At 39.8% G+C, this 23,799-nt stretch overlaps 3 protein-coding genes across 4 annotated transcripts; all 3 read right to left on the bottom strand.

Annotated features, from left to right (window-relative positions):
* Positions 1-820: 820 nt before the first annotated feature.
* On the bottom strand, positions 821-7,505 carry LOC146992045 (protein disulfide-isomerase). Its single transcript, XM_085783216.1, has 11 exons — positions 7,208-7,505; positions 6,823-7,023; positions 6,080-6,204; positions 5,836-5,973; positions 5,022-5,129; positions 4,262-4,387; positions 3,991-4,188; positions 3,750-3,870; positions 2,112-2,293; positions 1,205-1,294; positions 821-1,075 (listed from the first exon to the last, which is right to left on the bottom strand). The coding sequence occupies exons 1-11, from the start codon at positions 7,398-7,400 to the stop codon at positions 992-994; spliced, it is 1,566 nt and encodes a 521-aa protein (XP_085639342.1). The 5' UTR covers positions 7,401-7,505; the 3' UTR covers positions 821-991.
* Positions 7,506-9,326: 1,821 nt separating this feature from the next.
* Positions 9,327-13,073, bottom strand: LOC146992044 (uncharacterized). Its single transcript, XM_085792284.1, has 6 exons — positions 12,915-13,073; positions 11,649-11,744; positions 10,949-11,017; positions 10,554-10,637; positions 10,204-10,414; positions 9,327-9,463 (listed from the first exon to the last, which is right to left on the bottom strand). The coding sequence occupies exons 1-6, from the start codon at positions 13,042-13,044 to the stop codon at positions 9,358-9,360; spliced, it is 696 nt and encodes a 231-aa protein (XP_085648410.1). The 5' UTR covers positions 13,045-13,073; the 3' UTR covers positions 9,327-9,357.
* Positions 13,074-16,440: 3,367 nt separating this feature from the next.
* On the bottom strand, positions 16,441-23,032 carry pdia2 (protein disulfide isomerase family A, member 2). Of its 2 annotated transcripts, none has more exons than XM_085783205.1 (11): positions 22,685-23,032; positions 21,806-22,012; positions 20,748-20,881; positions 20,520-20,657; positions 19,667-19,783; positions 19,458-19,583; positions 19,142-19,336; positions 18,047-18,167; positions 16,955-17,133; positions 16,650-16,841; positions 16,441-16,558 (listed from the first exon to the last, which is right to left on the bottom strand). In XM_085783205.1, exons 1-11 carry the CDS (start codon positions 22,977-22,979, stop codon positions 16,523-16,525), a joined length of 1,740 nt encoding a protein of 579 aa, XP_085639331.1. In that variant the 5' UTR covers positions 22,980-23,032; the 3' UTR covers positions 16,441-16,522. The 2 variants fall into 2 exon arrangements, with proteins under 2 accessions (XP_085639331.1, XP_085639323.1); XM_085783197.1 differs by having other exon boundaries at positions 16,441-16,570; positions 16,656-16,841.
* Between the last annotated feature and the right edge of the window lie 767 nt (positions 23,033-23,799).

Genomic DNA, 23,799 nt, shown 5'->3' with positions numbered 1-23,799 from the left:
CGTTATATGATCCTCAATTTAGATTAAATATATATTTCACTATGGGGGATTTCAGGCACATGAAGAAGGCCCCGCCCCCATTTATTGTCAAACCTGCATCACCCATAGGCTATTTCTATAGATTATCGATAGTAATAAATAAAGGCTGGATTTTATTTCACTATTATCTCTTATTAACCCCCAGTTGATAAAAATAAATTTAATTTTTTAAGCAAAATTAGCCCAAAATCATGTTGTTTTACACATTTAAAGTAGTTCATGTAGCCAAATGACACAATAGCAGGGCCGTAGCCATGAATTACAGCTCTGCTCATAAGCCCAAGCCCCCCACCCCACCCCCACAAGCCTCTCGACTATGTTGTCAATTATTTGGATATAGTTTTTAAATCCATGTAAATTCCCCCAAAAGTATTCAAAACATGTCACTGGAAAAAAATAGGAAATAGCTAATTGTTATGATTTTATTGGACAAAAAGAAAAAAGAAAATAATTAATCAACTTTTAATCTGTCCAACCCATTTCATTTTCTAATTATCAAAAATAACAATATTGAATGTAGGTTATTTGAAAAAATAACAATGACTCTATCTATCTATCTATCTATCTATCTATCTATCTATCTATCTATCTATCTATCTATCTATCTATCTATCTATCTATCTATCTATCTATCTAAAATAATAATCTTAAATACAGACTAAACAGAGCTCAGTCTGTGTCTGTGACTTTATTACTTCTCAGTCATTTTAGCTGCTCAACATGTCAAACACAGAAACTTGCTGAACATAAATAAATGAAAAACCTCATAACCATCTGAGTCACTGAAGATTTTATTAAATTTGATTGAACGGACAGTTCATTTGAGTAGATAAAACCACATCCGTGTTTTGAAAGGACCGACTAAAAGCTATCACACACACACACACACACACAAACACACACACACACACACACAGACTCATGCACACACGCTAGTCTCTTTGCTTTTGCATTAAAGCTCGTCTTTGGTTTTGTTGGCCGCTTTTGCCTCTTCAGCTTTTACAGCCTCGATGTACTTCCTCCTGTCTTCATCCTCCTGGAGACACAAAGGAAACAAGTTTATTTTTAACACAGTTAAGAAAGAAAGAAAGAAAAAACACTGAACAAACACAGTCGCATCAAACTCAAACTGAACACACGAGGATGAAGATGATGATGAAGATACCTTAACTCTGTCTTTTTGGGCTTTTGCCATCTCTTTATCCAGAAACTTCACCAGGTCTTTCAACGTCCTCTTCCCCTTGTAAACCACCATCTGATGGGAACACAGACCATACACTTATTTACATTTCCTGGTGAGTAGGACACATTTGAATATATTTAACAGTGTACATGCATCCTCTTTGTTTCTGTTTATTCAGATTTCTTGATTTTGTTGATTGTTGTTAAAGGGATAGTTCCAAATTTTTGGCGAATTGGCCAATTGCCATAATCCCTATAGTCATAGCAGTAGGTTCGTTACCTTTACTGTAATTGTCGGTGCAAGCTATTTTTAGAACGGCGGAGCAGAGCCGCGAGCTGCTCAGAGCTACGCTACGGAGGCTCATGGGATGTCTTGGTTTCCCTCATCAAACTCATCAAATACACAATCCAACAACTCCAAAACGCTCTGGTGGACAAGTTGTGACCTGCACATTCACCACGATATGAGATAATACGAGACAGAGTTGTTTTAGAGGTAAATTCATGCAAAACCTCTGATGCCTCTGAAGCAAGCAGTCTCTGCATTTGCCTCGAAAACAACTCTGTCTCGTATCGTTCCGTTATTATCTCATAGCGTGGTGAATGTGCAGGTCACAACTTGTCCACGAGAGCATTTTGGAGTTGTTGGATTGTGTATTTGATGAGTTTGATGAGGGAAACCAAGAAATCCCATTAGCCTCCGTAGCGTAGCTCTGAGCTCTGCTCCGCCGTTGTAAAAATAGCTTGCACCGACAATTAAAGGTAACAAACCTACTGCTATGACTATAGGGATTATGGCAATGGGCCAATTTGCTAAAATGTTGAACTATCCCTTAAACAATGAAGCAAAATTTAGAAACAAGCATGAATTGTTACTGGATGCTTCGTACCCTCTCAGCATGCAGAGCAGGGAACAGACACAGGGATGGATACGTTCCCTGCATCGACAGGTTGATGTCATTGGCCGAGGCATCGATGCGAGCGACGACCACGTCCTCCCGCTCCTTCAAGGCCTCGGCCAGTTCCTCCCACAGCGGGAACACAGCGCGGGACTCCTTACTGTAGGGCAGATCTGCAGAAGACACAGGAAGTAACAAAAAGTAAAGTAACCCAAACTATCCTTAGATGCTTCAGTATGTTCACCAAACTCGTATTTCTATTTTTGATGATGGACTTTTAGTAACAGGCTGTTCAACCAAAACAGTGAGTTAAAAAAAAAACTGCAGAGCTGTGCAATATTTCTGGGTGGGATTTTTCTCCAATATCAACAAACCACTTTCAGGAATCAGCCAATAAATCCAGCTGGACATAATCTCAGTGACTACAATCATGTTGGTGAGTATAATAAGTGACAATGACCAAAATATTAATGAGCCTAGAAAGTAGTGCAGTGTCAAGGTCTAAGTCTTGTCTCGGTCTCAGTCGAGCTGGACTAGGGATTTATTCTCAGGACCAGTCAAGACCACAGCTGCAGTAAGAACTTTTTTTTTAAAACCATGAATCAATAACTCCAATAACTTAAAGCGACACTAAGGAACTTTTCAACCTTCATAAAATATTTTCATAACTTTTGTGATGATACATCGACTTACAACAAGTTGAATGACACCTCTGTCATGGTCTGAGGGGGTCTGTATCTCTTTCTCTGGCACTAAGCAGCTTTGAGGAGCATGGTAGGAACCCTGCTCTCACGCTAGTGTTCATGGGAAATGGAGTCTTCCTTCACTTTCACTTTTGCGAGTCACAACAAGGAGGGAACAGGCAAAACAGCACTCTAGCAATGGATTATGTTTGTGTTTTCACTTTGAAATGATCCACTGGAAACAGAAACTTAGTTTTGATGTCTTCTGTTAATTTTAATGCAGGATATTTACAGGGCTTCACGCTAGTGTTCATGGGAAATGGAGTCTTCCTTCAGGCAAAACACTACCGCTTTGGTCCACAGGCGCCGCCAAACTCAACCAAAACTGAAAGTTCTTTAGTACTGCTTTAAAGATAATTTAAAGATTTCTATAAAAGTATGTATGCTTGTGTAACCATCTGAAAAACCTGGTTGCACCACCAGTGTCAAAGGTGGGAGACTTGTGTTATTTTGTTCAATCCAAACTTTCATTCAATTAAACATGACATAGATTTTATATAAAATTATCTTTTCTTTATCGCTGAGGAATAATGTAAATATTAAACCACATGATTATTGTAAGTACTGGTACTAAATACAGTAATGGTCTTGAAAATGGTCTCTTGGTCCTGGTCGGTGAGGTGGTTTTGACCACAACACTACGGTGAGGACAAGACAGATGCACTGAGCCGAGTGTGTGGATGAACTACCTAGAAAGAACAGATTTGTAAATTTCATTTTAACATAATTTGTGATGGAAACTATCATATTTAACTGTTCAATACACAGTCATCAAAGTGCTGTTGAAAAAATGACCAAATGTGAACTTATATTCGACATTTCACCTGCAAATTAACAAACCTCGTGCTTGCTGTGCAGTCTGTAGGTTTAAAGTGTGTTTACGTACAGAACAGGAGAAAAACTGTCTTGTCGGGGTTGAAGACAACTTTCTCCAGAGTCATTCCCACCAGCTCCTTCACCGGCTTCTGGTCCCAGCCCTCAGGTATCGGCTCGCTCTGCATCTTAGGCTGTTACATCAATGTGCACACAAACACATCATACACATCAGCACAACCTGTTGTCATCCCAGTTTCTGTTATTATTATTATTACACAGTTGGATGACAGAGTACAGTACAGTAAAGTTACCTTGGCTTTTCCCTCCAGGTAGGTCTGGCAGAACTTCACAACGCTCGCTACATCCAGAGCGTCAGAGTGCAGGTGATAGGTCACATGATCCGTCAGGTTGACCATCCGGATGAGAGGAGCCTCGAAATCTCGCACGCGGAAGTACTCCATCAGCCTGCCGTTACGAGGCTCATCCACGTTCACCCATACAAACAAAATCTGAATACACAAGGTGGAGAAGTTTTATGTGAAGTACTCAAATGTGTGTGTGTCTGTGTGTGCTTTTGTGTACCTTCAGCCTGAATGTCTTTGCAGCTCTGGTAAAGTCAGCGTGTATCTCATTGAAGTCGTCAGAGCTCTTGTTGATGAACAGGAGGGCGTGGTTTAATACCGGTGAGTTTAAGATCTGAGAAGCCGTCTGCAAGAGAGAGGGAGTATCATTCAGTCCATATAAAGATATTATACAGTGCATGTAGCTACAGTAGCTATAAGTCTTATTTGCACTCCTGGCTTTTACTTTTATTTTACTTTATTGCTGCAGCAGAAAAAGATGATTTTCACATTTATTTTGCTTACCATTGTATGCAAAAGCAGATTTCACATTTTATTTGCATATTTTTTTTGGAGTAATTAATTATTATTATAAATTAGACTTTCCTAATGCACTTAATAAGTAGATAAAACAATAATCAGCACATGTGGATGGAAACACTGGAGCAGACAGAGGGAGGAATTGGTTCAACTAAATATTTGAAAATGATGACAGCACAGTTGAAGTTCATGAAACACAAGTTTTGGGATGACAGTCACACACTTGAGCAGCTCTGTAAATAATGTAGCGGCTGAATCTCTCTCAGAGCTTGAAACTATTTGCGAGAAAGTGTGGATAAAAAATAAAAAGTCAAAAAAAAAAACCTGAGTTTAAACACACAAAAATATATATATAAAAAATATCATTACCCCATAACAGTGTAGTTACTGTGTGTATGTGTGTCTGTATGTGCGTCTGTGTGTGTGTGTGTGTGTGTGTGTGTGTTGATCCATTACTCTACCTCTCCGGTGTACTCAGTGACTGGGTCCATCTGGTAGACAGCGATAAAGACGATCAGCTCCTCTTTAGATGTCTGAGGCATCATTTTATAAGCCTGGATGAGTTTAGACTGCGGCAGACACACACACACACACACACACACACACACACACACACACGCAGGTATGAGTGCAATGAGCTGCTGGTATTGAACGACTTTATATAGTCATACCATATCACGTATTGTATCACTTTCTATTTGGTGTAAATGTTTCTTTAGATGTTGTCTACAGTATGTGATCATTTATGTGTTCACTGAGGTTTTATCTTGTGTTTCCCAAGTCTATTATAGGCTATTTCCTTTTTGTAAATTATTACAGAGCTTAAATATAATTTTTCAAGTTAAATATTTAAAAATAATCACCGCACAAGTTGGTGCATGGAGACAGACAGTAGCAAAAATACAAAAAATATGCACGTGTTTAATGATTTATAAACACATTTTGCCAACAGAACATATAATTCTTTATCCAAAATACACAAATTTTCTTTGCTCTATTCTGCTGCTGCAGTGGTTGATTAATCAAATAGTTGAATGACAGATAGAGAATTAAACTGTGTCAATAAGTGAATAATTAGTAGGCAAACAGACAAACATTATTGTGGCTTCTGAGTAATTACAAATGTATTCATCATGAAAATAACTGGCCGATTGATCATTAATGAAAATAATCAGTGTGTGTGTGAGTGTGTGTGTGTGTGTGTGTGTGTGTGTGTGTGTGTGTGTGTGTGTGTGTGTGTGTGTGTGTGTGTGTGTGCGTGTGCGTGTGTGTTACCTTTTTGAACAGCATCACAACGTCATGTGTGAAGCCATATTTACTGGTGACGTCATCGCTCTGTGTCACAGCGAAGTTAAAGTCAGGAAGGTCGACGGCTGCAGAGTAGAACACCTGGGCATAGTCTTGGTCCAGCTCCTGCACACACACACACACACACACACACGCACACTGTTAAACCTGAGTCATGTCAAAACACCAGAGAAGAAAAGCTCGGCTTCGGCACCAATTGGCCGGTTTTCACCTTAAAGAATCCAACCACCGTCAGCTCCTCTGAGGCCTCTGATTGGCTGAGGTCAGTGATGAGGTCAGCCACTGACCCCACCCTCCGTTTCAGCCAGGTCAAGATGGAGGCTGAGCGCTGAGGAACTAAAATCACAGACAAACAACAAAACAAACAAATGTCACCTTCGATTTTTAGCCCAAAAAATCAAATAATATTCAGCTGCTCGGTTCATATGTTTCTATTCATTTACTTGCAGAGAGTTAAAATCTAAATCTAATCGTTATCTATTGAGCAGGAAACACGTAGCTTTGCTTATTTTAGCTTATTTTAGCTTTGCTTTTCCAGCAAAAACAACATGATAAAAACGAGCCGCTTGGCCAAAACGCCATGCATATTAAAATGCTATATCAGTGTTGGACACACAAATAATTGACTAATTTTGGGAACTAAATTCTTTCAGCTCTCTTCTTGGAAATGTTGTTGGGGGCCCAAAAATATTTTTGCCATAGAGCCAGATGTGGCCCCTCGGCTGCTATTTGCCTGCCAGTGTCATACAGTACAGCAGACTTAATTTGTACCTACTAACCCATCATTATGAGCAGCAATTTACCAGCTGAATGACCCTCTGGTCTAACTACTGTTCAGTTTGGTTGTTCCTTGACCTTTGAATAGCTTGCCAAAAAAAAAACCTCAAGCTGTCTGAAACCAGAGGACCATAACAGGATATTGCAAAGATGATACAACTTGTCACTTGCACGCACCAGGGCAGGGCACGGGGTTTTGTTTATCTCCATCGAGGTACAGCCTGATCGTCGGGGGGATTGTGGCGTTGAGACTCTTAGCCAGGTCCTTCTCCTGTGACACATCAACGACTCCCAGTTTGACCTCTGACTCCTGAAGCTTTGCAGCAGCACCTTCGAAAGCTGCTGACGCACGCTGACCTTCTCCAGAGAGGGGAGCATCTACACACACACACACACACACACACACACACATGGAAACAAACACACAGTCAGTCAGAATAAATAAGGTTGTAATAAATATGCTGCAGTGCGGCTTTGAGGCAGCTCCGAGACTCTCATGGTGTCATTTTTCTTTATAAACATGTCAGGACTAATCCGTGCGAACCTCAGGAGTGTGACTTACAGAAATGCACCAGGAGCTGCTTGTATTTTTTCAGCGCCTTGTTGAAATTTCCTTTTTTCAGCTGCAAGACTCCATCCTTCTCGGGGAGAGATTTGTCAGCCTGTCGATCGAGCTGTGTGTCAGCGGCGGCAAACACACAGAGACAGAAGGCCGTCACCCCCAGCAGCAGCAGCAGCAGCAGCAGTCTCCTCATGACGGTTCACCCACAATCTGACAAATTGAACACTGGAAGGAAGCTTGACGGCAAGGTATGAAGGGAGTGGTGAAAGGAAGGGCTGATATGTGTGTGTGTGTGTATCAGTGCTGAGCTGGTAGTCGTGAGTGCTTTTGTTATCTGCCGACTAGACCCACCAGTCTGTAGCTGATTAACTTTCCTATCTAAGCCCTGCTGTATCTCTGCTATTGGCTGCTGTTCATATCAAGGATATCACTAATATCTAAATGCCCTTTGCCTAACGCTGTTATAGCCTCAACAAGGTCAAAAAGGAAACACAAACCCATGCAAACACCCACTGGACCCATATACACTTGCAACTTAAGTACAGTAAGTCACCAAGTGCACAGGTGCACAAAACTATCGAGACCAATTTTCTCTTTCTTGTCCATAGTGAAGTAAGATCGTTGATACGATACATGGTAAATGGTAAATATGAAGCTATCTTAGCATTGAGACGGCTAACCTGACCTCAAATGTCAAAAGGAGAAGAAATCTGCCTAGTGACACCACTGAAATTTACTAATCTAATTTATTTAATCTGTAGATAAACCTATGCAAAATGGTAACAGTGTAAACCTAAAACCATCTTTTTTTATCCTGAATGTTTTATATCATCATTTATTTAATTGAATAATATATATATTTGTTTAAAAATGCTGATTTCATTTTATTTGAGTAATCTATCAATTTTTAAATTCCTATGATCTTTATTTTCAGTGTGCACTAGTCCCTCTTTTTTTTTTTACTATCAATTTATTGGTCATCTATAAATCACTTTCAACTGCACTAACCTGTAAAAGGTGCTATAAAGAATTAAGCTTGATTGATTAACTGAATCGATTGTTTCACAGTGGGTTTATTGCTCCTTTTACTCAGACCATAGTTCATATGGAAATGCAAAAACTGCAAATATACAGTAGATCTTTCACCCGTTTCAACCACTTCAGGTATGTTTTAAAGCAGTGCATTAGTGTATGGAGCTGCAATAAAAACACAACAAAAAACAAAATACAGCAATGCTAATCTACTATTGAAAGGGTTGACATTCACCATTTTCTGTTTCTCGACTGATAGCAAATCATAATTAACACATTTAAATAATAATCCAAGATATATAAGCCTTCTACAGTGTGTGCAGACTGCACTGGTGTAAACAAATCTTTCAGCGCAAAGACAAACATTTAATATTTTTGCATTTAATTTTGTATTAAAAGTTCTGCGCATTCATTAGAGTCAGTAAACATTGGCAGTGGCTCTGTCTGCAGTAGAGAAAGAAAAATAACAAAGACGTCTCTCTTATTTAAATATAATCATTACAATCCATGGAAAACAGAACCAGAACAGCAAATAAAGGCGTTGGACTGGACATTATGTTGTTTGTCATAACTGTCCTCTCAGTCTCAGTTGTGGTAAAATGATGCATAAACATGGAGGGTTCAATTAAATATTCATCTCCTCTGCATTTTCTTTTAATCAACACCCCACCCACCCTGAAAATATGTTTTTTTTTACAAGAGATTAAAAGTGAAAAAATAATATTTTTGCCTAGTTTTCTTCCTCTTCTACATATATTACAAATGCTTGTGTGTCTTGAAGTCTTCAAAACTGTCAACAACATAAAATTCACAATTAAAAATACAGAGTTTTAGCTTGTTTTACATGTGAAAAACAGCAGTTTGACACGATTTCAACAGTGACAACAAACATCAACAGTGGAAAACATACAGTATGTACAAAAAATGTTCACAGATGCTCCTCAATTATTCCCATAATCCACTTCTCTTCTGTCTCTATATATGATATATTTAACACTTAAATAGCTGGTACAGTGAGCTGCTTTCACTTCTGGCTCGACACAAACTATTAACCCACATTGTGGCAATATGTGTGTGTGTGTGTGTGGGACAACAGAGGATTATCCATCCTGACAGCGTCATCTGGTGAAGACGTGCAGAGGTTTTCCACACCGTGGGCAGGAGTGATGCACATCTTGTAGTCCGTGTACCATGAATGGGATCAGACAGAAACCGCAGATCAACCTGTAACAGCGCTCAGATATTAACCTTCGTCTTGTGTTAGCTTTCTACTGCCATCTATGGTGTTCGGGTCAGTTTTGACCCGTGTTTTAAATCAGCTGTAAAATACACTATAAACATTTTTTTTTTCATCCAATATGTTTTTCTTCTCTTGGTTACATTGTTAGGCTTCCTTATGCATGAAAATATTGGTTTCAATATTTTTTAGTGTGGGCCTGTGGGCCTTTTTTTTGTCTGTATACCCCTTGGCTTCAATTGAACCTTCCTCTTGTCAGCTTTCTGCTACCGTTTATGGTGTTAAGGTCAGTTTTGACTCGAGTCTTAAATCAGCTGTAGAACACACTAAAAACAATTATTTATCATCCCATTTGTTTCTCATCTCTTGGTTACATTGTTAGACTTCCTTATCCATGAAAGGGTTGGTTTTGCACTTATGATTTCAGTTTGAACTCTCGTTATTGTTCTTATCGTTATAACCGGGTCAAAATTGACCCTAACACCACAAATGTCATCATTTTAACCAGAGCATTTTAGAAATTTGTGAAAAAAATGTTTTTTTGTTTTACTTTGTTTAAATTGAGGTTCATGACAAAGTCAAAAAGCCTTGATGCTATAACCAAATTTATGTGGTACTTGTATGCATTTAAAACCCGAAAACAGGTCACTGGTGACCTGAACACCAGAGAAGGGTTAAACACTTGTGTGTGTGTGTGTCTGTGTATGTGTGTGTTTGCGTGTCTCACCCCATCAGTGCAATGAGTACACACAGACACCAGGCCGACCTCCCGGGCACGTATTCGACTTTACTGGTGACAGTGTGGTGGCAGTGTGGGCAGCGGACCAGAGCAGGGCTGTCCCTCAGACATGTCACCATGACGGGAACCGGCGCCGGCTGTGTCACAACCACGGCTGGCTGAGTCTGTCTGCGGCCGTTGTGAGCCGACCTCACGTCGACTGGGAGGACGGAGGAGGAAATCAGAGGGGGAGCAAGGTCAGTTGGATCAAATGTTGTAAAGTATGTAAGTATGGATGTTACTGAAGCAGTTACATCATTGTTCTTATACAACACATATACTGTATGCTCCTTTTATACCTTGTGTAATTGGGTGGATTATGTATCCATTGTTCTGGGCAGGCGTGGAAAGAGTGCGTGGACGTGGAGCCGACTGGATTGTAACTATAGTAAAAAAAAAAAGAAAAAGAAAAGGAAATACAGTATTTAGTTTTACATCAGAGTTAAAATTCATATTCTCTGTGTTTCAGACTGAGCTTCATCCAAACAGCCTCCAGCAAAATGTTTAATTCAATCATATAAACTGAGGAGGGTGAAGGGCGGTGAGTCTGAAAAGTCAAGGACTGCACTTTTATTCACCTTTTACTTTCTATGAGATTGTTCAGAGCAGTGTGAATGTTATTGAAACAATTACAATATGGCCTTTATATAATGTATGTAGCCTATACCTTATGTAGGTGGACAGATTGTCTTACCAGTGTTTTGGCGGGGGTAGGTCACTTCTGCTGACAGAGTGCGTGGACGTGAACCTGACTGGACTGTAACTATTGTAAAAATAAAAATAAAAAAAAGAGGAAGAACAAGAAATATTTAAGAGTGTTTATATATTTAAATATTTAAAGGGATAGTTCAACATTTTGGCAAATTGGCCCATTGTCATAATCGCTATAGTTTTAGCAATTATGGCAACATTACGAGACAGATTTGTTTTAGAGCATGCAAAACCGCTGATGCAGTTTTTCAGCAAGCATTTACCTCTAAAACAACTCTGTCTGGTAACGTTCTGTTATTATCTCATAGCGTGGTGAATGTGCAGGTCACAACTTGTCCACCAGAGCATTTGGAGTTGTTGGATTGTGTATTTGATGAGTTTGATGAGGGAAACGAAAAATACCTCGCACCGACAAATAAAGGTAATGAATCTACTGCTATGACTGTAGAGATTATGGAAATCGGTCCATTTGCCAAAATGTTGAACTATCCCTTTAACAGCAGGTCTTTCAACACAATAACAGAAGCTGCTCAGGGAGGGTGTATTCAGTGGCAAGTCAGAAAGGAGAAGTCAAAGGCTGCAACATTAATTAATCTTTAACTTTCTATGAGATTATTTAGAGAAGTATAATAGTTACAGAAACAGTTACAACATGTTCCTTCTAAAATGTCTTCTCCTTTTACCTTGTGTAGGTGGATGGATTATGTATCCGGCGTTGTGGTGAGGTGACGTCACTACTATTGGTCCAGTGGTTGGATGCAGAACCGGCTGGATTGTAACTAAAGGCAAGTAAAGTTTAAAACAAAAAAAAAAAGAAATAAATACTTCATAGTTTAACATTTACATCAAAGTTAAAACTCAAAGCCTCTGTGTTTCCACCCGTTGTGCAGACAGAGCTTCATCCAAACAACCTCCAGCAAGTTTTTCAACACAGAAACAGAAGCTGCCAAGGGAGGGTGAAGGGTGCCAAGTCAGAAAAGTTATCAAGTTAATCACATTTAACTTTCTATGAGATTATTTATAGATTATTTAAATGCCAATACACAAACAAACAAAGTAAACAGTGTGACCATGAAGTAATGATCTGGCAAACCCAGATGTCCCAAACCAGATGTCTGTACCACACCTTACCAGATGTTGTGCTGTGAGAGACACTTTTGTTTGCCAGGATGAGAAAAAAATAAAAAATAAAACTCTGGATATAGATCTCTATAAAAACAACCTGCAAATCAAAATGTGGAGGCAAAACATTTTAACAAAATTTAGAAAGTTGCCTTAAAAAAAACATGGTTTCTCAACTTTTCTCTGGCCATGTTACAGTAACACACACAAACTACAGTAAAAGAGCTCAACGTCGTGCTCTATGACTGATGAGTTGGCAAACAACAAAACAGCACCAGTCAGCTGTTTGACGGACGACCTGCTTATTATGCTCAGTTCCAATTCATTAAAACTCCTTTTTGGCCGCTCCTTGCTCACTGTAATCACTACTGTGACTCACCTACAAGTCAGCTTCACTATTGAATTATTCTCCTTCACAAATATCACTGTTTAAGTTGTCGGAACAGAAATAACTACTGGTGATACAGATGACACAACAGTTATTTGAAACGCTGATTGTATGAAATGATTGTATGAAGTCATCTCACTAAAACCGAACATAAAGACAGTCAGTGACAGCTCAGTAAGCTTCTTAACTTTATTTACTGTCTGCACGGGGTCACTTCAGTTTGTTTTTCATTTACACAAAAAGACAAAAGAGACTTTTCCAGATTTATCCATCCTGCGTATTGTTTCCTGAAAGCCCAGTTAATGGGTTCATGTGGACAAAGAGCCAAAACAAAGAGCAAAAGATGAATCTATAAATCCACCTCTGTCAGCGTGGCCTGATGAGCTGTGAGGGGGGAAATGGGGAGAGAGAGAGAGAGAGTAGTGAGATGCTATCTTACCTGCTTCACCGTAGGTGGGTGGAGGAGTTGCGGGAGAGGAGAGGGAGGCGTTGTAGGAGGGGGGAGGTGGGATGTTTGCTATGCTCTGTGTCGGGTGAAGACTGGCCTCTTCATACGAAGGAGGCTCCATGAGGGGATCGTCCAGTCAAACAGGAGACTGGTGACAGAGATGCAGATTAATAGTTTTTTCTACATTAACAACCTTTTTAAAATGTCTTGGTCTGTCAGTGTAGAAACTGGGTTCCCTGATACAAGACACTGAGATTATGGCAGGTTCTCTATCATGCTTCTTTTTCCATTTACTTCACTTTGTATGAAGGTTTTTGATAAATAAAACGAATTATGGGTTTATATGTTGAAGGTATTCTATCTCTTTAAAAACTTTGAACTGTTCGGTTATATATATGCGTTTTTCTTTCTGTTAGAGAAATAATCTTAGAAGGAAATATGGAAATATGAATCTGGATGGAGATGTTTTCTTTTTTTTTTTTTTTACAGTGCATTTGTGTATTTCCACACTGTTTTTGAGCTAAGGGCCTCCATATTAAGACATGTGTGATACTATCAAAAATGGCAGTGTCATAACATGCACACACTGGGAATGAAAGCAACACATACCTTTCCATTTTAAAATTGCTATAATTACATAACAAAAAAGTCTATGAATAGCAATAGTGTGAATATCAACAATAGTTTGTTGTTTTGAGTCCTGCATGAGCTTCACTACTACAGTACTGCTCTGACATGAATGAAAATAATCTTCTACTGTACATGAAGCATTACAACATGAAATCTGAATTCATCGGAGATGACAAATCATTTCCCTATGACACAGCATTTCCAGTATGTGGTTGTTTTACTTGTTTTATACCAGTCTATTATGTCTGTGTGTGCGTGCGTGTGCGTGTACACTTGTTGGCAGGAGAAGAAGTAGGTCATCCAATTTGAAGTATACTTTTAGTAATTAGACTCGAGTCTCCCTGTAGTTTATGTTGTTGTGGTATCATCTACACTGATATGTCTGGTTAAGTAATCCAGAGGTACACCGAGCAGCACCTGTCACAACACCTGTCTGAGCTGTCGTCACAGGGGTAGAGGCTTAAAGTGACGGTTTCAAAACACCACATACCTACTTAAACAATACAGTATAGCTGGTACAAAGACAAGGTAAAAATCCTGTACTTTACTTCAGCACATCATAGTTAATCAATCCTGAGATTTGGGCTATTTATCATTTAGAATAAACCCAGAGCGCTAAAGAAACATCAAGACAATCAGAACACATGAATAGCATACATTAGCATACATTCAGCCCAGTTAAACACTCATCAGCACTGAGCCAAAACAGCACAGTAGATATAGTACGTAAAACTGAACACACAAATAATCCCGAGTCATGCTCCTCTGCTTCACTTTTTGTGTTTTCATGCCAATCTGACACCTTACACCAGCTGTAACAGTCATTTAACACGTCCACTGAATGCACCGTGGCTCACATGGGACTCTTATGTAAACAAGGTACATCCAAACCTCTGGCATCCGATCCAAACAGGCACAAACCTGCCTCCAGCACAAACACAAACACAAACACAAACACAAACACACACACACACACACACACTAAATAATAAATCCTGCCTGCCGGGAGTAAGTACGCGTCCACGCTCGCCAAATTTAACAGTGTGATGTGTGAGATACAGAAGAGTGGTGGACTTACCTTATGGACGAGTGAGGAAGCTCGTCTGGCAGGAGGAAACACGTACCATGTTGGTGACAGTTGTGACATCACAGCCTGTTGAACCAGTTTTCCTCTGGAATTGGAAACATTCGGTTTCCCACAGACGGAAAACCAACCCTCCTCAGTCCTCACCTGTGTCACTCGCATGAGTTTACCCTCTCACACCTGCTTCCTTCAGCCAAACTGAGGTGTCATCATGACTAATACATCACATAGTTTGGAGTTTATACATGCTGCGCTTTGTTCAATGAGATTAACATCAGATAAACAGTGCAATAGATGTAATATATGTATTTTTTGCCACTGTTTCCTGCACATTCCTAAGGACTTCATAAGCAACGGCTGCTGACTCACCCTATCATGTGACAGCAGTGAAGTGTATACACTAAGGTAGATACTGGTCGCTAGAGTCATAGAAACCAATCAATCAGTCAAACAAACAAACAATTGAAAACATCCAGTGAGCTCTGTTGACAAAACCAGCTTGATGATAAGAGAGGTCAGAGGAGAACGACCAGACCGGCTGGATGTGACAGGAAGGTCAAAGTAACTTAGATAACTAACGACTCTCTCTCTCTTCAGGGTGAACAGCAGCATGTCAAACCTTGAGATGGATGAGCTACAACCTCAGGTGGACTCACACACACTCACCACAACCAGACACACAATACCGATCAATCACCGTGAGTGAGTGTTGTTGCCGACAGGTCCGACTGTGTTGCTCACTACGTTATTATGAAACATACCTACACCTCCTCTGATCAGCCCATCGTTATATGTGTTTATCTGTCCTCATGTTGTCACTCAGGAATGAGAGGCATGGGTTTGTTTTTATCTTTAAATCTACTTTTCTTTCTTTCTTTCTTTCTTTCTTTCTTTCTTTCTTTCTTTCTTTCTTTCTTTCTTTCTTTCTTCCTTTCTTTCTTTCAGACCCCTCTGTCAACATGTTGTCTATGTATCTGTGTGCTGGAGGTGTTTTTCCACAATGACTCTAACTCATGTCATTAATCTTTAAGTGGCTTGAATACCAGAATTTTCCATCACAACGGCCTCGTGAGACAAATATATATTGACAGAAACATATTCACACAAACTTGAACAGGACTTATAAAATAAATGAAGAAAAGTTACAGGACAGGAAACCTCTTCATTTTCATAATTGTAATATTTTTTTTAAAAAAAGTTTCAATCTTCATTGATATTTGTCTTATTTTTAAAGTCTTAAATGCTCTTGCCCCCCACCACTAAATGACTTCATCCAGAAAAACAACAATGATGGACGAAGAACTAGAGCTCCAAGGTACCAAGGACTAGGACTAAATTATGTTAAATTGTCATATCTGTAAGAGGTTCACATTCCTGGAACAAGTTACCATTACACATCAGAAAACTGTGACAACTACATACTCTTTAAAAATAATCTCAACATCTACTCATTCATAGCCTAAATACTGTTTCTTGATCTGATGTTCCTGGGGGGCTTTTGGTTCATTGATCTCTTTTATTTTGGGGGGTTAAAATGTTTTGTTATACCGGTAATATTGTTTATTTGGATATTGTCTGCCTGTGTCTTGTTTGTAATTGTCTACTGTATGATTTGTAGTTGTGAGGTTTTAAAGTCTTTCTGTGTCTGTGTTGTGTAGGTTCCTGCCTTTGGACTATATAGATGAAATTTAGCATTTATTAATAAGGCCTGTACTGTACATTTACATTGATGTTTAATGCAGCAATGTTGATTAATGTGCATTGTCCCAATTCAGTAAATAAATGAATTAAATGAAAAACACATTTATACCCAATTTGATTTTATTAAGAAAAAAAAGGAAGATAGATAGCTAGGTTCGTTCTGATTGGCTGGAAAGCAGTGACATCACAGCTCATCTTTGTTGGTCTGTGCCTCTGCGGACTCGTCAGTGTCCTGAGAAACAGAGAAATAAACAGATGGGAGATGAGCGGAGTGGAGCTCAGTAGTATTACAGTAAAGCAGTATTAAAAACACACACCTTGTCATCGTCATCATCAGCCTTGTCACCCTCCTTAGCATCACCCCCCTCTTCGTCTTCATCATCATCCTCATCATCGTCATCCTCATCTTCCTCCTCTTTACTCTCCTCCTTCGGCATCACTCCTCCATCATCCAGGAACTTGGACATTGTCTCCAGATCTCTTTTCCCAGTGTAGTCAACCACCTGGATGTGGCATAAGAGAGGAATAATCAGAGCCTCTTCATGTGTGTATGTGTGTGTATGTGTATGTGTGTGTGTGTGTGTATGTGTGTGTTTGTGTGTGTGTGTGTATGTACCTCTTTTCCACCAGCAGGGAAATATTTGAGCGTGGGGAATCCACGGATGTCCAGAGACTCGACCTCATTGGCTGTGGAGTCCATCTTGGCTATAATAATGTCCTCGTGATCGGCGTACTTTTCTCCCAGCTTTTCCCAGATGGGAGTCAGTTCTTTACAGTGTCCACACCATGGGGCATCTACACACACGATATATATATATATAAATACATGTAAAATACATATAAAACAAAACGTTACATTTAGGGCTGTCAGAGTTAACCGTTAATCGCGATTAGATTAATTAAAAAAATTAACGCGATTAAATTTTTTAATCGCGGTTAATCGCGGCCCATTTTGTCCTCTGTCTGCTGGACTGGAGGACTGGAGTGTGGGACCTCCAGTCCAGTAGGTGGCGGTAAGGCACCTTCAAGTTGGTTGCTACACAAATATACACAGTCTAACATATATCCACAGCTCTATCCATTGATTTTTTGACGGCTTTGTTGTCAACAAATGCACATGGCCATGTATTGATTTTTTTGACAGCGTCGTTGTCAACAAATGCACGTGGCGATGTATTGATTTTTTGACGACTTCTGTTGTCAACAAATGCACATGGCCAGGCAGAGGCGTAGCAAAGTAAAGGGCAATTTCCACTGGATGCAATTCGTTTCAATTCTGTGTGAGTTTCATGCATCATGTGTTATGATTAGGTACTAGGCCTGCTCTGGTCTAAAAGTTGTTTGTCTAGAGATTATAACACTTTGGAGGGTTGAAAGTCCAAAGCGCCATATATAATATTTTTAATAGAGATTAATCGCGAGTTAACTATGGAAAAAATGCGATTAATCGCGATTTAAAAAATTAATCGTTTGACAGCCCTAGTTACATTATAATGAACATTATAAAACATTATAATCAAGTTCATTTAAATAATTTCACAGCTGAAATCAAGACCCAACTATTTTAAACTAGAATTTTGACTTTTTTTCAGGTTTACTTGATTATTGATTGGATGTCATGATGAAAGATGAGTTGATTTCACTAAACTCTGGTCACAGTTTTTACAGTGCATGTTACCCAAAGTGAGGCAGACACACTCAGACTTACAAAACTCCACAAAGACGTTTTTGGTTTGGTCCAGAGCAACGGACTCGAAGTTCTTCCCCACCAGGACTTTGACTGGTCCTTTGTTCCAGTCCTCGGGGATTTCCTCTGAGCGGAAGTAGGGCTGCACCACACAAAACAGGACAGGTTATTGGGTGTGGTTTGATGGTGGAAGTGCAGCATATTACCACAGTGACTGAGCCAAGCCTTTAAGCTGTGGAAAATAGTTAAAACTACAAATTAAGTTTCAAATAAAATGATCAATTATTCCGAATTAACTCAGACCACATACTATATACACCAGTCATCCACAGTAATAAAAACAGTCAGATGTATTCTGGTAAATGATACATTAGACTTCTATACAAAGTATTATGGTGAATGTGTGATGTTTTATAGTTTTCCTGTGTTTTATTTGAAGTGTTGATCCATTAGAAGACACATTTGTGGTTTTGCGAACCATAAACCATCTACAGTGTCCATGCTTTGCTGTGACATCACAGAGTTACAGAGGGCTTTACAGCTTGTTTTAGGACTGAATATGTGTGCTGAGTGCTTTGGACATCTCTTTGATACTTTAATAACATTAATATAAAACCCAGACCTGAGTATTTTTAATATAAAGTGATACAATGGTAACTCGGTCAAGTGGTGACCTCTCCAAAGATAAATCTGAGGTTAAAAGGTGATTAATGGGGAAGGAAGAAGGAAAGAGTGTCTGTTACTGTACACAACTTCTGTTTTTTGTTTTGTTTTTAAATTCCTCTTTGGTATTTTGTTGTGAAATTTTCAATAATCCATTTTTAAAATAAAACCATTAGAGAAGTTCGAACGTGAATTTCCCATCTTAAGTCATAAATATCTGCAACAACAGGCCGCAAATGGACATGTCACATTTCCAAATGGTTTGAAACCACTGGATTAATTTTTAATCATGTGTAGTATTATGTAAACTCCTATGTTTATATAATGCAGTTTATATGTTGATGTAATTATAAATACAATATTTCTCTCTGAAATTTAGTGTCTCCTGTACTTGTGCTTTAAAACTTCGCCTCAGAGCAGCACTTCCCACCACTGGCTGTGTGTGTGTGTTACCTTGGCGGTGCCATCCACGACCTCCTGACACGTCTGTCGCAGTGAATCTGCTGTGAGGTCCCCGGCGGCGATGTTGAACTTCTTCCCTGTGTCCATATTCATGATGCGTACAGTGGGGGCGTCCTTCTCAGCCACGCCGAAGTAGTTCAGCACGTGAGACACGGCTGTTGTCACGTCGATTACAATGAACAACATCTACACAAGACACAGATACACACACACAAATAAAAAACAAGACAATGAGGTTTAGTTGTGTTTAAGGTCTGTCTATCACTGATTTACTTATCAGCACACACACACAAACACAAATGGTTACCTTGCCCTTGAACTCTCTGGCCACAGGCTTGGTTTTCTCCACCAGAGCTGTCTGACTCTCCACAGTGGAGTTGATGAACAGCAGGCTGTGCAGGTGGATGCTAGAGGAAAAGATCTTTTCTGCGGTCTGAAAACACACACAAAGAGCATGATGAATATAATTTACAGTTAATTTTAGTGAGTACAACGTGCCCAACGGTTGTGCATTACCTCCTGTGTGAATGGGATGATCAGCTCCAGGCTGTTTTCCTGGATGAATTTGGTCAGATTGCTTTTGTCCAGCGTTCCTTCTTCCGTCAATGCAAAGTCTGCTCTGCCGTCATCGAACTAGTAAACACAGGCACACACACATAGAGTATACATATTTTTTCAACCAATCTGATCACACCATGATCCAGTGTTTTCTATAAAAGTTGATTGTAGATCTATAGTTGGATAACCAATCGACAAATTTGCAAATCAACAAAACATTTGTTCATTGTTTAGGTTTTTCTTTGTGTAACATCATTGAAAATTATTCATCTACATATTCACAAAATACCAAATGTGGTTCCCATCAAAGTGAAAGAAAAATGAAATAAACTAACTATTTAAATGTAGCTGTGGGAAGAATGATGAGACGTTTAGCATTGTGTGTACTTGTTTTGTGTCTCTTCGTTGTAGCTCTGTCACTGAGTCACAAAATCTTTAATCATATTGATTAAATTCTTTTGTTAGCAAACTAAGCAATTTTCTGCTAAATGGTATATTTTTTTCCATCCATTTGCTGACATTTTATCAAATTAACAACCCTAATGATTTAACTAAATAATAATTGGCTGACTAATCCAATAAAAACAATCGCTACAGAGGTTGCACCAGGCCAGATCTTCTCTTTTACTTTGCACTCTATGGATTAAGTTTCCACCCTATACTCCTTGCTCTTATTCTAAAAGAAAACCTAAATCTGATTACTTTTGAAGAACAATCAAAGGAAACTACTGTATGTACTATATCCAGGCACTAGATGGAAGCAAAGCTAACATCTGCACTGCCTTTTTAAAACACTGGTTAATGCTCATACCTTTTTGAAGAGCACCACGGAGTCGCTCTTTACTTCATACTTCTGGAAAACCTCAGGAGTTGCAGTCGTTGCAAACTCTGTGTCGGTCACATCGAAGGAGGTTTGCTTGAAAACCTTGGCTGCATCACTCTCCAGACTCTGATATGTAAGAAAAGAAAAAACTATCATAATATATTTTACGAGGCATAGTGTAGATAACACTGGATAGAAGCAGATGTATTAACCTACATTAAAGAATCCAATGACAGTGATGTTGTGGGCATCGATGAACTGAGCTGCAGACTGAACAGAGTCGAGCACGGCAGCTCCAGGGCCTGATCGACGCTTCAGCCACTGGACTATTCCCTCTGCTGTCCTCTTACCTGGACAACACAAACAAGCACAAACAGGTGAAGACAGGTGTCAAGTCATGCACGAGTTATTTCATCCGCTTCAACACACAGTATGAGGTACAGCCTGAGAAAGACAAAGGGAACAGTGAAGCTCAGACCAAGAGGTTACTGTATGAAATGTTGATTGTGTTGATCCATGCTATATTGATTCAGAGAAACACATTCATTCATTCATTCATTCATTCATTCATTCATATAACTAATTAGCTCCTTGCTAAAGTGCCACACAGAGACAAACTGAACTCACAACTTCCAAAGGTAAAATCCTAATTCAACAACCCATTGACATTGTAACAGTAAACAAATCAACAGTAAATTGTGTGACCCGATTCACATGTTTAGATAAAAATGTTTTCTAAAAAATTTGCCATTGTTATAGTGATATTTTTTCTGCTCACCAAGTAATTGTTGCATAAAAGTTTCAATTAGGTGTTATGAACAATGAAAACCGGTTTATCTTAGAATATCTTAAGACATTTCTTTTTTTTTTTTTTCAAAGGCACCAATTGAATAAAAGAAATAAAAGGAAAAAAATAGTCACAAAGGAACAAATATAAGAGTGGTGTGAATTTTCTCAACAAACTCTTAGAAAGTCAAAGTATTTTTGCCAAATGTTGAACTATAAAAAAAAGGACTGTTTACAGAGTCAAATATGATAAATAGCTCAAAGGCACAAAAATGTTGATTCAGTTCAATAATATATTAACAACAGTGTACAGGTTAAACAGTGTTAGAGGGTAAAACACACAAACACACACTAGGCTTCAGGACACACTCAGGCTTATTGATGACGTAGACACACAGCAGCTTCACCAGCTTGGTTTACAGATGATGATTGATCAATGATTGAAAACGTGTGTGTGTGTGTGTGTGTGTGTGTGTGTGTGTGTGTACCAGTGTAGTCGACGGGCTGCTTGCGGTCTCCGTTGATGAACAGCTTCAGAGTTGGGAATCCTCCAACGTCAAACTCATCGCCCAGCTCCCTCTCCTCGATGGCGTCCACTTTGGCCAGGCGCATCGTCGGCTCCTCGGCCTTCAGCTTGGCCGCGGCCTCGGCGTACACCGGCTCCAGCTTCTTACAGTGACCACACCAGGGGGCATCTGCACACACACACACACACACACAGAAACACACTGAGTTCCCATGCAGCTCCCATGCTTTTTTGCAGCACATGCAGAGGAGACGACTGAAACCTGAGAGGGGTTTATTAACCAAAGCAGGCCTCTGCTCTGTCCACTGTTGCTGTCGCTATCAGCAGCACATGTCCAGATACGTATGGAAATAAGCTGCTGATAGCAACAGTGGCAGTTGGGCTTGTGACCTCTCTCCTCTGCTACTGCTGAGCTCATCTGTGGGAGAGTTGAACCAGGAGAACATCTGGACAGGAGGGACCACGTGTACGCATGTGCACATGAAAGCTGGAGTAGAAATCAATGGTGGAAAACTCACACGAAACATTTGGCCGTCTTTCCTGAAGTAAAAATCCTGAATTCATATATGCACTCAGCTATTCCTGGAGCTTTTGCCTATATCCCATGGCCTTCTTCATCTGAATGCAAAACTTTTACCACAGTATGCCATCTATCTATCACATCTGCATGTCTTCTTTAAAAGAAATAAACATCTGCATCACACAAAATCAGCCTCAGCATCAATGGACCCTCATGTGGTTTGCATCTCAGTGTCTAAAAGCAATCAAACAGATGTGAGTAACATCTGCGTGGGACCTATAATATTGAAATATCCTTCATATATGGATCAAAACTACTTACAGAACTCAACCAGCACATATTGATGCTCGCTGAGCGCTCTCTCGAAGTTGTTGATGTGCAGAACCATCACATCTCTTTCCTCCTCTATCTCTGTCGTCTTCTCTTTCTTTGGTTCATCCTCATCATCATCATCATCCTTCTCCTCTGCTGTTGTCTCTGCTGAGGTGTCCTCTACCGCCTCCTTTGACGTCTCCTCCTCTGCCTGTTTGTCCTTGGCTTCGTCGTCGGCCTGGGTGCAGGAGGCCCACAGCAGCAGGCCCAGCAGAGTTATGGACAAAAGCGTGCGCGTCCTCATGTTGAGCTGCTCCGGGAACCTCCGCTCAGGTATGTGGATACCTTCAATGCACGTGTGCAGTGAAAGTTTGTACTTTTATGTGTCTAATAGAGAGAGTGTGTGTCGATATGTGACTGGTTTTCCTGCTCAGCCAATCAGGAATTGTGCCTGTGGGGGGGACTCTTTCCAGTTTTGGACCAATCACATGATGCCCTGTAGCGTCAGAAACAGATAAACTGGCTGGTCGACTTCAGGACTCACACAGGTGCATTTATTCACCTGTCTTCTCTCCTCCCTTGACACAGTTTTTATTTCTTCCTTATTACTGCATCCTGGTTTCTGTCAGAGCCAGTCAGACCACAGACAGTAACTGTCCTCAAACTGTCACTCTGGGCCTTATCAAACCCTCATTTACCTAAAAACCATGTCAGCGCAGCAATTACACAAACTTCTAGCTCTGTCTTCCACACGCCTCTCTCTTTCATCTCACCTCTCTGTTTACTTAAACTACAGCAAACACTTTCTTTCTCTTGCCTCTCTCTCTCTCTCTCTCCCACCTTCCTTTAAACCTTTCGTTCACTCTCAACACGAAGAACAGGAAGTGGATCTGTTTGGCTTCAGGATTACATCATAAAATTCAAATGTCAGGGTTAGTTAGAGACGATACCGTCAAGTGCAGTTAGTGTGCCGTCAGCAGATTCATGGTGTGCATCAGCCAAGGGATGGTTGTACAGCTGAGTCATGTGTAAAGGGTCAGTTCACCTGAGTTAGGGCTGTCAGGTCAGGCAGATACTGGAGTGTCACACTGCTGTGGATCAACATATCACATATTTTAATAGTA

The sequence above is a fragment of the Trachurus japonicus genome, chromosome 1 (genome assembly GCF_045865225.1).
Source record: "Trachurus japonicus isolate A0001 chromosome 1, Traja_1.0".
Taxonomy (NCBI): Eukaryota; Metazoa; Chordata; class Actinopteri; order Carangiformes; family Carangidae; genus Trachurus; species Trachurus japonicus.
This window is presented reverse-complemented; position numbering and strand designations above follow the sequence as displayed.

What these genes read in the sequence shown, in the direction of transcription:
- LOC146992045 (XM_085783216.1), bottom strand. Translation starts at nt 7,400, where the DNA reads ATGAGGAGACTGCTGCTGCTGCTGCTGCTGCTGGGGGTGACGGCCTTC. An exon ending in CGGTGGTTGGATTCTTTAAG is followed by an intron (nt 5,974 to 6,079) that starts GTGAAAACCGGC and finishes GTGTGTGTGCAG; the next exon opens with GAGCTGGACCAAGACTATGC. An exon ending in GACAGTTTTTCTCCTGTTCT is followed by an intron (nt 2,294 to 3,749) that starts GTACGTAAACAC and finishes TGTCTTCTGCAG; the next exon opens with ATCTGCCCTACAGTAAGGAG.
- LOC146992044 (XM_085792284.1), bottom strand. Translation starts at nt 13,044, where the DNA reads ATGGAGCCTCCTTCGTATGAAGAGGCCAGTCTTCACCCGACACAGAGC. An exon ending in AATCCATCCACCTACACAAG is followed by an intron (nt 11,018 to 11,648) that starts GTAAAAGGAGAA and finishes TTTTTACAATAG; the next exon opens with TTACAGTCCAGTCAGGTTCA. An exon ending in GTACTCATTGCACTGATGGG is followed by an intron (nt 9,464 to 10,203) that starts GTGAGACACGCA and finishes GCGCTGTTACAG; the next exon opens with GTTGATCTGCGGTTTCTGTC.
- pdia2 (XM_085783197.1), bottom strand. Translation starts at nt 22,979, where the DNA reads ATGAGGACGCGCACGCTTTTGTCCATAACTCTGCTGGGCCTGCTGCTG. An exon ending in ATATGTGCTGGTTGAGTTCT is followed by an intron (nt 22,013 to 22,684) that starts GTAAGTAGTTTT and finishes GTGTGTGTGCAG; the next exon opens with ATGCCCCCTGGTGTGGTCAC. An exon ending in GCAGCCCGTCGACTACACTG is followed by an intron (nt 20,882 to 21,805) that starts GTACACACACAC and finishes TGTGTTGTCCAG; the next exon opens with GTAAGAGGACAGCAGAGGGA.